Consider the following 13,188-nt stretch of genomic DNA (forward strand, 5'->3'; position numbering starts at 1 on the left):
ACCTGCTGCCTCAGGGTCTACAAGAGCCCACCTCAAAAAGGCTTCCTCTGGCGAAGCACCAAACTCGGCCAGCAGCTGCTGAAAGCCTGGATTCCAGGCTACGCAGGCAGGGAGGCTCTTTTCCACACTGATTTCATAAGGAAAAATCTCAATTGGGAGCACTAGGGCGGTCAGTCCAAGACTCCCAGCCCTGTGGTGGCTTTCGATCAAAGACAGGAATGAAGAAATCAACAGAGCAAAAATGCACTGTTAATTGTAACAGCAAAACCCAATTCATTGGCAGAGCATACGAACTGAGACAAAGGACAGGCGTTTGGCCTATCAGTCAGATCTGTGACAGGAGTGCCTGGATTCAAGCCCAGCCCTCGCTCCTGACTACAGGTTCCTGCTAATGAAGACAGCGAGAGGCAGCACTGGCAGCGAGATGGTTCAAGTGACCTGGTCCCTGCTCTCCACACTGGAGGCCTTGGATGGAGTTCAAGTTCCCAGCTTTGGTCCCAGCTAATACTTTTGCTGGCATGTGGGGAGGAAACATGTGGAAGGAAACTATTACATAATTTAAAAAAAAATCATTTTTCAAGATGCATTTACTTTTATTGGAAAGGCAGATCAGATTTACAGAGAGGAGGAGCGACAGAGAGACTTTCTATCCACTGGTTTAATCCCTAAATGGACACAAAGGTCAGAGCTGGGCCAATCTGAAGCCAGGAACCAAGAGATTTTTCTGGGCCTCCCACATAGGTGCAAGGTCCCAAGGCTTTGGGCTGTCCTTGACTGCTTTCCCAGGCCCCAAGCAGGGAGCTGGAGGGAAAATGGAGCAACCGGGACATAAACCTGCACCCATATGGGATGCTAGCTTCACAGGCAGTGGCCTTACTCACTGTACCACAATGCTAGCACCTGTGTATTTTCTTTTAAAGAAGAAAAGATCTAGCATAATACTAGATATCATAAAACAGTGGATAAACACCTTCACAGTGCTGGACAAGCACTGATTGTCAACCTGAAATTGTACATCCAATTAAGCCACTTCTCCATAACAACTCCTGAAAATGCCCAGTGAATATGAAAGCCATCCAACGCAAAGAGAATCATTTAGTTACAGGAACTGAGATGCTTTCATGAAAGCATGGGCTGTCAACCCATGAACCTAGTTCCAGATGGACCTAGTACTAGGGGATTCATGGCAACAGAACAGGCTGTTAGACTGTAACTCTGAAAATAGAAAAATAATGTTTCTTAAAAATTCATGGAAAGAAAGCAGAAAACTGAGCTATCATTTGCCTTTTTGTTCTCAGCAATCAATACAGCAACAATACCTAACATAAAAACAGAACGGAGCTAAAAACAGAATAAAGGCAAAAGAAACATTTCCTATCAACACATATCAAAAATCAAGCCTATACACACACTCACACACCTTTTCTTTCTAAGGAAGCTACCAGGAACAGTTACAACATGGAAAGCAGTAGGAAGACCCTGGAGTATCAGCAAGGAAAATTCTAGATAGTTCACGATGTACTACTAGACAGAAAATGTCTACAGTACTGCAACTCTCTCCCCCTCAATCCACGCCCACCTCCCCCAGGAAGCCACACACCTAACCACTTGTTCTAACATCCAAAGTCTCCTGATATTCAGCCTCGTTCTCACTATGAATATCTTCCCCTGCCAGTTTACACAAGGAAACTCTGACCCACAGCCTTTCCTGTTGCCTTACTTTTCCTTCAAACTCTGCCTCGAGGTCTGTCTGCAGAGTCCACAGGTATCTTCATCTCCCATTCGGGTCATTCTTTCTACAACCTAGTGCCATCTGACCCCACGCCACTCCACTGCGATGGCTGTGAATCAGAAGAATGTTGCTACCTAGAAATGTCCAACTGATGGGCAAAACTGACTCCTGAGTCCTCCAGCAATAAAAGGCAGGCGTGGTGGAACATCTCATTCTAACAGACCGCTTTTCTCAGGCTACTTTTGCAACTCTGTGGAGTGGACACCCGATGTTGATTCCAGGATTTCCCATCCCTTGTAAAGTTTCATAGTGCTATATCTTACCATTCCAGGCAACTCTTGTTCCCAGCAAGGCAATCTCTAGTGCACTGGGAAAAGAACTGAAATCTCTCCACGTCAAACTGGGTCACCATACAGATGACCTCATTAACAAATGTACCAAGTAAAATCTCCAACACACGGTCATTTTCTTGAGATATACCTTCGCCTTGCTGGAAGCATCAATAGTATGCATCGCACTTGCATCATTTCCCTTGTTTAGCCAAAGTTCACTGAGCCCAGAGGCCAGCATGATCAGTTCCAGTTCTCTTATCTCCCTGGCCACTGTTCATCACCACAAGTGGTATTTATTCTTCAAGGTTCTTCCGGAAAGTTCTTCCCCAGAGGTGAAAGAAAGTAGGGAAGCAAATAAAATGTTCACAAGCACACTTTGTTATGCTTACCAGAAGCTAGCTGACACTACTGTCATGGCTAAGCCAGTTTTTAAAATTGTGAAGCTTACTATTTTATAAAACTTTCCTTCAGGTTCAGTTCTCTTCATTACAGATCTTGTTGTCCTATTCATTAATACAATCATGGCACCCACAGGTTTATCTCTGAGGGAGGAGGAGAGAAAAGCTGGGCTCTTTAAATGACCATCTTTTGTTATAATATTTTTAATAGCGCCTGGGCACGATAGCATAGTGGTTAAAGTCCTCACTTTATATGTACCAGGATCCCATATGGTCGCCAGTTCTAATCCCAGCAGCCATGCCTCCCATCCAGCTTCCTGCTTGTGGCCTGGGAAAGCAGAGGAGGATGGCCCAATGCCTTGGGACCCTGCACCTGAGTGGAAGACCCAGCAGAAGCTCCTGGCTCCTGGCTTCGGACTGACTCAGCTCCAGCCATTGCGGCCACTTGGGGGTGTGAAACATCTGACAGAAGATCTTCCTCTCTGTCTCTCCTCCACTCTATATATCTGACTTTCCAATAAAAATAAATAAATAAATAAATAAATATACATATGTCTCATTTTCCTTTTCTACCTCTCTGCCTTTTGAGTGAAAAAAAAAATTAACCAAAACATCTTAATAGGTAAAATAATATTAAAATATTTCAGTTATAATATTTCACATATTTTTAGTGTAAGACATTTGTAAATGTCCCGAAATAAGACTTCCTTCTGTGCTCTCCATCACCAGTCAAGTTCTGAGCGTAGATGAGGGGAAACTCTCCAATTCTACCTGCTTCTCCTACTTGCCATTGCATATAACGGAGTTACTGGCAGCACAGTCATCGGGAAGCACACTGCTGTCCTACGGAAATATACCACTGTCTATGTAACTGTACCCTCTCTAGGAGCCGTGTGAAGAAGGAAAAAGGTGAAAGCCAACCAACCACACCGAATTGACAAAGTACCTAATAATATAATAAAATGGAATTATTTCAATGTGGAACCCATATAAGATTATTGTTACCTTACATGCCTATCCACACTCCGCCTGTGAAATGTGGTATTTATCTTACTGCTAGAACACACGTCTGCTTGGATCAGCCACACTTGATGTGCTCTGCAGCCACACCGGGTTCACGCCTTCAGAACTGAACAGCTCAGACAGCAAGGCTCCAGCAAGCAAGCCCAGGGGGAACACAGTGACAGAGTAAGAGAGTGACACTGGGAAATAACACCTTCAGTGGTTGCTGATATCAGAGACCAGATGCATCTAAATGGCTCACAGGCCTGGTGCCTGAGTCCTTTCCTCCCTCCACAGGCTCACGTCTATTTAAGAACTTGGCTGGCGTGCACCATCCTTGCAGACCCCTGTGGCTGGTGAGCAACACAGAGAGGAAAATACCAGATGTGCAACAGGCAGGAGACAGCGAGAGGATTTCTGTCCTCTTCTCCTACCCCATGGTCACCTGCAATCTGGTAAAGTCTGGGACTGGGAAATGCCCCAGACCTGACCCTAGCACAAACAACAGACTGACGGGAGGAAGCAAAGCTACCCAGGCATTAGTGGGATATCTAAGTAGAGCAGGAAATAAGAGGCACCCTCAGAGTTCCGCAGAGCACTAACGCAGTACAAACATACATAAGGGAAACTAGAGGGGAAATTAAAGTTATAAGTGAACACACAAATAGCCAGTAAAAGATGAATGTCATTAAATTTAAATTCTAGCATTTAAAAGATCTTAAACACAAAAATCTGTATGCGTTACAAAAAATGTTAAGATGTTACCCAAAACACAGATTCGTCTTCTTTACCAAGTTCATCACTTACACATAAAACTGTACTAGAGGAACTCTGCAGAATACGATCACTTTTAAAATATATACATCATAAATGTCACACCTGGGCAAAAGTTTATTATCAACCCTTAATGAATAAATGTATTCTCAAAGGCTTTCCCAAAAATACATATTATGGAATTTAAATATTCATAGCACCATTTTAATATGAAGATTCAAAAATTCCTTGATGCATAATTTAGTCTCTTCAGAATGTAAGGTAATAATTAAAGACTGCCCTTTATAAATAGAGCACATTAAAAACTAAACAGCCTAGTAATAACAGTAATTTTGAAATGACATATATCATTAACTCAATTTGAATTCCAAACTGAAAAAGTAACTTCTAGAGCAGGCATTGGACACAACAGTTGAGACACTACTTGGGATCACGCATCCCATATTGCATGGGCTTGGATTGGAGACCAGCTCCAGTTCCTATTCTCTCTTCCCACTAACAAAAACCCCTGTGAGACAGTGGGTGAGGGCTCAAGCACAGGAGTTAATAATTAGATATCATCCTTTTTTACACAGAGTTCCATCAAAAATTAGACAGTTACTAACTACATTTAATATTCACAGTGAAAGATACAAATATTTTCATAATAATAACAACACTATTTACTAAAGTTTCATTACTGATCCAAGATAACTGAAGGTAAATTTCCACAACATAAAGATTTTTAAGTCCAAAAATACTGCCAGGTTCCTGATGTTTATACTGAACATGAGTCATTCTCATAAACACTCTTAAAACACACAGAGCCATAATATTTCCCAGGACAGATAGCTGTCAGGAAGCCTGAGATAAAATGTCTGGGACTCTGGTGATTGTCAACTGCAGTAATATAAGAAAGAAATTTCCCATAGCATGATGATAGTAGGAAAGTTATGCAAAGAGAATGAAGATCGCAAGCACAGGACATGATATCCAGGAAAGAAACTAGAACAGCCAAGTTCAAAATATTACTTATTGTAAGATGCCTTTGGTGTAAGAGAAAGAAAGAAATGCTGACCGAGCATCCATAATCCACAAGGGTGAAACCAGGAATGTTCCCATGTCCAATACTTTCTGCGTGCCAACGTGGCACCATCATGACATAGCACTGGCTACAAACCAGCAGGACTTACTTCTTGGCAGTACTGCAGGATGCCCTCCTTCGTGCCGATGCAAGTTTTGGTCCCTGATGGATCTGGCTCCCACTTTCCATTCTGCACATTCATGTGCATGTTCAGTTTGCCACAGAACATGGCAATCTGTGGTTCTGCCAGGAGGCCAGCATTGCCATCAGTAGGCACCTGAAACACACACACACACACATATATACTTTGGTTAGTTACAGAATCTGTAGCCCTTGGGGGAAAGAACGGAGATTTTGGCAACATATCAAAAGTAGTTCTGCTAATTTAGAATCAGGAATTAATTCTACCGTCAATATTTCTTGGGCTCAGTATACTATATACTACCGACATTTCTAACAAACTGTAATGCAGTGCTTCTCTCTTTTTTTAATGAAAATAGAGGAAAAAATAATGCTCAATAGAATGATTTAGATGAAAAACATGCATGTATCCCCATAAAAGATTTTGCAGCATTGATTGGAACGTTCTGACAATGAAATGTCTTCCTGAAATAAATACAACCATTGTGGAGGAAACCACATTTTCATATTAACCACCCACTGAATCACACAAAGCACAATGCCACCCCTCCTGGTGGTCAGGCTGGGGAGTAACACTGTATGGCACCAAAGACCTGGTGCAGTGTGCATTACTAGTTAGCAAGTCACTACATTAGGACTGATTTCTGAGCAGAAAAAGTGACAGAATTCAGCACCAAAACATAACTGGATTTGACCATTCTATCTGCCTTTTTCCTACAACATTCTCTGATCACCACTCTCAGTTCTTTTTTTTTTTTTGCATTTTAACTATTGCTTCTTTTTAAAAACATTTTATTATTATTATTATTATTATCATTTTATGATACAGTTCCATAGGCTGCTGGTATTTCCCTTATCCCAGCCCCAATTCTCATGCCCCACCCCAGTTCCTCTATATCATTACTAAAGTATAGTTCTTCATACACAGTCATATGTCCATCATAGTGGGCATGGACAATGGCAGAGTCCAGAATCCTATTGTCAAGATATAGTAAACAGTTTCATTACAAGTCCATCTTTGAACTCTCAGTTCTTAACCATATAGCAAGGATGCTGGTGTCCCGTATCCCCAAATCTCATTCAGAGCCTAGTATGGCACTTCCTTGCAATTGGTCTTAGTTAATGTTTGCAGGCAATATAGCACTTTAGTAAAGTATTCTCGACAAGGATGCCAGAGCAGTGGTTAATCCCTGGCTGTTAGCCTACATTCTTGTCCCAGCTGCTCCACTTCCCTCTGCTTATGGCCTGAGAATGCAGTGGAGAATGGCTCAAATCCTTGGGCCCCTGCACCCATGTGAGAGATGGTGAAAAAGTTCCTGGCTCTTGACTTTGAATCAGCTCAGCTCTGACCATTGCAGCTGTTTAGAGAATAAACCAGACAATGGAAGACCTCTCTCTCTCTCTTCTGTCTTTCCTTCTTTTTCTGCCAAACTTGTCTTTAACAGTAAAATTAAGGGCTCCTCCAATGTTTGCAACCCTTTTATGCGTGTTATCTTCATATAAATATTTTCAAAGGGAAAATGGAAGTTCTAAAGTGTCTGTTTCTTGCTTAATGTGTTCTGGTATCTCGAAAAGAAAATTATCCTGTGGATATCTACAGGAGTAAAAATGCTACTTGATATTATGGAATCAAAAGACACATCAAGCATAATCCACACCTCTCTACCAGTTGAATCCAGTTGTTGCAGAGATGTGAAACATCCGTGTCAAGCACAAACTTTCAACAGAAGCCATGCACAGAGTCAAGAGCTGGGTGAGTCCAGAGGAACCTGGATCATTCCCAAACAGTTCAGCGCAGGGAATACATGAACAATGCAGGCACTGCACTGAGAGGCTGCAGTTTAAGAACTACAACCATTTCCCAGAATTTTTTGCCACAGAAACATAAAATACACATATACCTGATCTGTCTAGGCATCTTCACAAGTATTTTGTCCAACTGTAACAGATGATTTAATGTCCTTTAAATAAGCAGACCCTGCACTGAATCAAGAGGCAGCCCAAATGTAAAAGTCTAAAGCTTCAATTTCACCATTTCCTCGAGAGATGATTATTGTCTGAATCTTAAAAATCAAAAACATTTGGCAATGCTATTGAAATACATAGTAGCAGGGCAAGAAAGTTATAACAGGTCAAAAAGGAAGCTGATATCTGTGACTGACACCTGTCTTAGGTGCCATCTAAGGCCTTGCCAGTGTAAACTTACGATCCACTGCCCAAACTGCCATAGTAATCGCTGAGATACATCTCTCTGCCCACCCTCCACTCACTCCTGTGCCAAACAGTCCTAACATTAGCAGGGACTTAGCACACTGGGGACACACTGTCCCTTAGCACAGGTCAACTTTATAATAACTGATAAATATTACGTCAAATCTATCCTCTCTTCATGACCTCTTAACTTCTCTCTACTTGTTGCTCTATCACCACTCACTGCAGCGTCCTTAAAAAGTGTATTTTTTTTTAAATCAACACCAATGCCCCGGATTCCATTTCCTTCCTTCCTTCAGTCTCCACCAATAATGCAGCCAGCCTCCAACCAGGCTCGCAGTGAGTCCCAACCCTGGTATTCACCACGTGGTACAGCCTTTCCCACAAGGTAGCTGGGTTTTCTGTACCAGAAACAGATTGCAGCAGAGGTGATGCTGTGTAACTTCCAGAGTAGGGTCAGAAAGGGCATCCTGGTTCTTCACTGGGCTCGCTTAGAGCTGCTGTGTTGGGAGGACAGCTAAGCAGCCCCATGGCCAGGTCCACCGTCAACGGCTCTGTGATGCAGCAGCCAATCTCCCTCAAGCCTCTAAGCACCTGTGGCCCTGGCTGACCCCACACAGCCCTAGCTGACCCCACACAGCCCTAGCTGACACCCCGTCTACAACTTTGGAGAGACCTTGAGCCAAAACCCACTCAGAGCACACTACCAAACTCCTGACTCACAGAAACTGAGAGATAAAAACTGCTGTTTCACAAGTCTTCAAATCTTTTAAGATGCATTTGAAAAATCTGAGAGGGGAAGAGGAGAATCAGACACAGAGCTCCTCTTCTCTTTAATGACCACAACACCCAGGATTGGGCGAGGAAAGACCCAGGCGCTGGGAACTTGATCTCAGTCTCTCGTGCGAGTAGCAGGGTCTCAGGCACCTGCTGCTGCCTAGGATGCACACTGGCAGGAAGCTGGAACTGGAGGCAGAGATGAGATTTGGACTGGATGTGGGCTGAGGCACCCAAACAGTATCTTAATCACTGTACTAAAAGTCTGCTCCAATTGCTGTCTTCATCTGGCACTGGTGGTGATCTGTTCCTCAGCCTCAGACCCCTAAAACACTACCCCTTTTCTCAAGCTCAGTGTATGCACAAACACCCCTCCTCTACCAGGGAACAAATAACACTCAGCACTCTCCCACCTGCTTCTGATCACCCCAACTTTCTCAAAGGTTACATTCTATACCTCTACGCCCATAAACAAAGAAGGGATTTTCTGCAGGAACTCTCACTTTTCACGCTTTTAGTCTTCTTTGGAAGTCCTTGACTTCTATTACAATGATTTACTATGACCCTCTGGTTTCACAGCATTACACATCCTCTTTCTTCCTGGCTGACCTTACTCTTCCAATTCCTAACAGCAGGACAGCTCCCACAGAACACCACGAGGCACAAATTCCTTGCACTGACAACGGGAGAAACAGCCAACCCAGTGTTCGCCGGGACTGAGGCCTTCCAACATGGAACTCGCAGGAAAATGACAAAAGAGAATAATCAGTCACTCCGTTATAGAAACAGAACCAGTAAAAGCCTCTTTGTTTTTTAAATTTATTTCTTCATTCCCATTTTGTCAGCATTTCCTCTTCATGACCTGAGAGTTATTCTAAGGCCATCAGTTTGCATATGTGTGTATGCTGGCTACCATAAATGATATAGTAAAATTTTCACATCTTCAAATATTATTATCTCAGAATTACTTTATAATCTCTTCACTTTCATAATGGAGTTTCAGGCTTAAAAAAATAAATGCTTCAGATATATTTGAGTTTCATATCAGATGAGATTAACTTATTTAAAAATTGAATATATGGAGAGTGATAATGGAAATTCTCCCAATGACTTCATTACAGCCAGCTTAATAGCATACACTTGGATCCTTCAATAATCAGGGCAAGCTGGGACGACACTGTGGCACAGAGGGTTAAGTCACCAGCTACATAGCCAACATCCCATGTGAGCACCAGTTCAAGTCCTGGCTGCTCCACTTCAGAACCCTCTCCCTGCCAACAGCGTAAGAAAAGCAGTGAAAGATGGCTCAAGTGCCTGGGCTCTTGCCATGCAAGGGGGAGACCTGAACGAAACTCATGGCTCCTAGCAATTGTAGCCACAGTGTAGAAAACAGTGGATGGAAGTTACATCTCTCTCCCCCTTTCTCTGTGTAACTCTGACTTTCAAATAAATAAATAAATTGATTGCATTTATTATTTTTAATATGTCAGGAATCCCCGTTACAAACACACAAGACCACATTTCTCAGGAAAAAATATTTTTTAAGCTCACATCAGACGTGAAAAGCAAAGTAATTGCTTTACAGACACAAAATTGCGGAAGCCCACCTGCAAAGATTTCCACCTGTTAAGTAATGCATCCATCCTGAGTTAATTGAAACAGGATAAACAACCCACAGCATCTTTACCTGCCTCAAATGGCCCATTTAGGAAACAAAGCAGGCTGGTTAGCAGCAGCTCATACTCCCTGGCATTCAGCCAAAGGAAAGGACCAACACCAGGCAATGTGGCCACACAAGAGCTGTGTCCAAGAGCCCACTAGGCCGACCCAAATCCCTTTTCCTGAAAGAAGTCTCTATGAAATGGTTTAACCACATTAAGCCTAGTCAGTAATATGAACTTCCCTAAATGGAAATGTTTGGGTCCTTAACGAAGCTCTTTGATGCCAGCAAAAATTCATGCTCTTGAAACCAGTGTTGTGGCATGGGAAAGTTAAGCTGCCACCTGAAATGTTGGCACATTATCCCGGTGCCTGTTCAAGTCTGATTAGTTCCCTACTCATGACCTGGATGGGAATGCATTCAGCTCCTGCAGGGATGAGGAAAAAAACTCCAGTCTATGGCCTGGCCATTCGGGGTTGGGGGGTTAGTCTTGTTTCTCTCTACTCGCCTGCCTATCTCCCTCCACCCCCCAACAGCCTGCCTTTCAAACATACAAACAAAAAGCATGCTCCTTCAAAGTCATTCTAAAAAGAATTACACCTTATTTTTATTCAGTTTTTTAAAAAGTTTATTTATGACACAGTTCCACATTACCCCCCTTTTAAACATTCCTTTCAAAAGCAGCAAAATATAAATGCCTCACTGGATGGGAAATATAACCAAATAATTACCACATTTTAATTCCGCTTATGTCTTAACACTTTCCAAGGTAACTCAAGGCGACTTGGCAGAAATCTTAAGACAACACCTGCAGGATTAGAACGCTGGTGTGTAACTGGTCACTGGCAGCTGACGCATTTTGGAGTGAATCTGAAGATCCTGCCTGTGCACTGAAAGGCTTCCCACCGACATCACGGGACCCGAGGTGCTTTCCCATGGGAAAACAGCGTTCCGGGACAATGAATAAAATAACTAGCCAAGACAAAGGAGTGTTCACACATCGTGTCAAAAACAAGAGGCTGTTCACAGCAGGCTCTAAACTGCAGAGATGGAAATATTATACCTAACAAGATCACAAACCTTTTAGAAACCTTTTACTGCCAGGAAAAAAAAAAGCATAGAACACTGAAATGGACTTTTCAATGTGAAGTTGCTAAATAGCTTCAAAGGTGTTTAAGAGGAAGCAAAAGTAAACAAATGTAAGCGTATAGAGCTAATCTGGTCCGATGTACAAAGGCAGAATTTGCAGTAAACCTGCATTTGTCGTGATTTACAGTGAAGCACAGAGCCAGGCTTCTTGAGCAAGTTCTCCTGTTGTCTTTCAGATGGGGGTGTTCCCTCTCTCCAAAAAGTTTCTTTATTATTATCAAGGAGATCAAAATTCTTTATGGAGCAGGCTTGGCAACATTCCTTCCAGCAGTCTCCACCGAGGCAGAAGGGAACAAGGAGCTCTCTGTGTGGCTAAGTCCTGCTTGGCAAGGAGAGAGCATGCTGCTCGGGTAGGCAGCTGAGCTGTGTCTGTGGGTTGAGGCAATCCCGAAGGCCTCCTCCAGCTAATGCAGATCATCTGGTGGCCGCGCTGTGACCAGAGTCCTCAGGGCTCTGAATAGCGAGCCTCATAGAGGGAAATGCTTGCATCTGCTGCTTTTCCTGCAGGTCCAATTCTTGTCTAAAGTCACATTGCAAAGCACAGGATCAGGTTAGTATTTCTAGCACACCCGCGGTTTCCACACATAAATACAGCTTTCCCTTAACCTGAGCATAAGTCAATTATATCCCACAAACATTTCTACCATATGTTATTTTGAAGTCAATGGCATACACTTTTTAAATTTTCCATTTACAAATGTCCTCTACAATCACAATTCGGAAAATTTCCAAGCAGACCTCTTTCAAGGGAGTCATTAAGTACATAACTTAATCCTGAACAAAGTACATTTTTCACTCTCCTAAGGAAAAGACTGTCTGGAAAAGTTTTCCTTTAAATGCCAAGGTATCTTCAGCAGAACCAGCAGCTGCTCGTTTTAGCACTAACTGCCTGGAAATTAGAATTGCAGACGCAGGTGAATCGATAGACAGCATTCATCCGAATTCCAGGATTGGAAAAGCCTCCAGAAAGGACGCATGTAAGGCCATTGCTGCAGAGGCAGAAGGGAGCTGCATCTACTCCAACAAGGGTTCTGCTGGTGTGACCAGGCAATTAAAATGGAAAATTACAATTTTCCAGCATTTCGCCCTTATGTGTAGATATGTGTGCCTGTGTTGAGAGAACAGTGCAGCCAGCCCAGGCCTGCAGAAAAATGGAATGTCATCATTGAAACTGTACACCACTCCACTGAACCCACACAGAGCATCCACACATCTGTCCACCTCCACTACCTGCTGCGTAATTACTTCACACCTTGACTTTCTGCCACTCACTTGACTGGCCCCACCAGGGTGCTGAGAAAGGAAAACGTTCCTCATGGAGAACTAATTTGCATATTTCACTTCTGAAGATTCTTCATGTGTTCTGGGGTACTGTTGATCTCCCTTCAAATTACAAGTTAGGGACCTTGATGCTATTTGCTGCGCCTGTTCTTTGCAAGCTTTTCTTTCAGCTCAAAGAATGGGTTTTCTCAAGTTCCTACAGTCTTACAACAAGGTCAATCTTCCTCGTGGCTGGCACCCAGGAAACTAAAAGGAACTTTTGATCTCTAACACCCACAAAACTGCCAATGCTTAAAGCATGCATTTTAGTATTTGCCCAAGAAAGTGATGTCTGTTGATTAACTCTGAAATAAACAGACATCAAGTGAATTCTAAGAAAAATACAGCTTTGTGTAGTAAACTATTAACCTCAAAACTGTTCATAATTCAGTGAATGCACATTTAGTTTTAACAAGTGAATGTTCTATATTTTAACTGCATATACGTAGTCCCACAAAGAAATAGACAAAAACACACTTAGAAGGGTGCTTCTGAAGGCTCATGGAAAATGGAATTGGAAGTATTTCGGTGTAAAGCTTTAAAATTTAGTTTTCCTTAATACACTTATTCCATTAACTTTTTGAGTTCTCACATACTGTGCCACATTTAATTGCCTCTCTTGTCATATT

At 42.6% G+C, this 13,188-nt stretch overlaps 1 protein-coding gene across 10 annotated transcripts in view; it reads right to left on the bottom strand.

The window, feature by feature from the left end:
• Positions 1 to 13,188, bottom strand: part of LOC121156772 (amyloid beta precursor protein) — a 248,055-nt gene that overhangs the window by 188,932 nt on the left and 45,935 nt on the right. For 8 of the 10 annotated variants that reach the window (XM_040980686.1, XM_040980687.1, XM_040980684.1 and 5 more), the window contains exon 2: positions 5,411 to 5,578. The exons of the other annotated variants lie outside the window; for them this stretch is intronic. In XM_040980686.1, the coding sequence (XP_040836620.1) occupies positions 5,411 to 5,578 (168 nt within the window). The remainder of the gene's footprint in view (positions 1 to 5,410; positions 5,579 to 13,188) is intronic. 10 annotated transcript variants of the gene reach the window in all.

The sequence above is a fragment of the Ochotona curzoniae genome, unplaced genomic scaffold (assembly GCF_017591425.1).
Source record: "Ochotona curzoniae isolate NIBS_2020 unplaced genomic scaffold, NIBS_Ocur_1.0 contig_3498, whole genome shotgun sequence".
In the NCBI taxonomy this organism is placed as follows: domain Eukaryota; kingdom Metazoa; phylum Chordata; class Mammalia; order Lagomorpha; family Ochotonidae; genus Ochotona; species Ochotona curzoniae.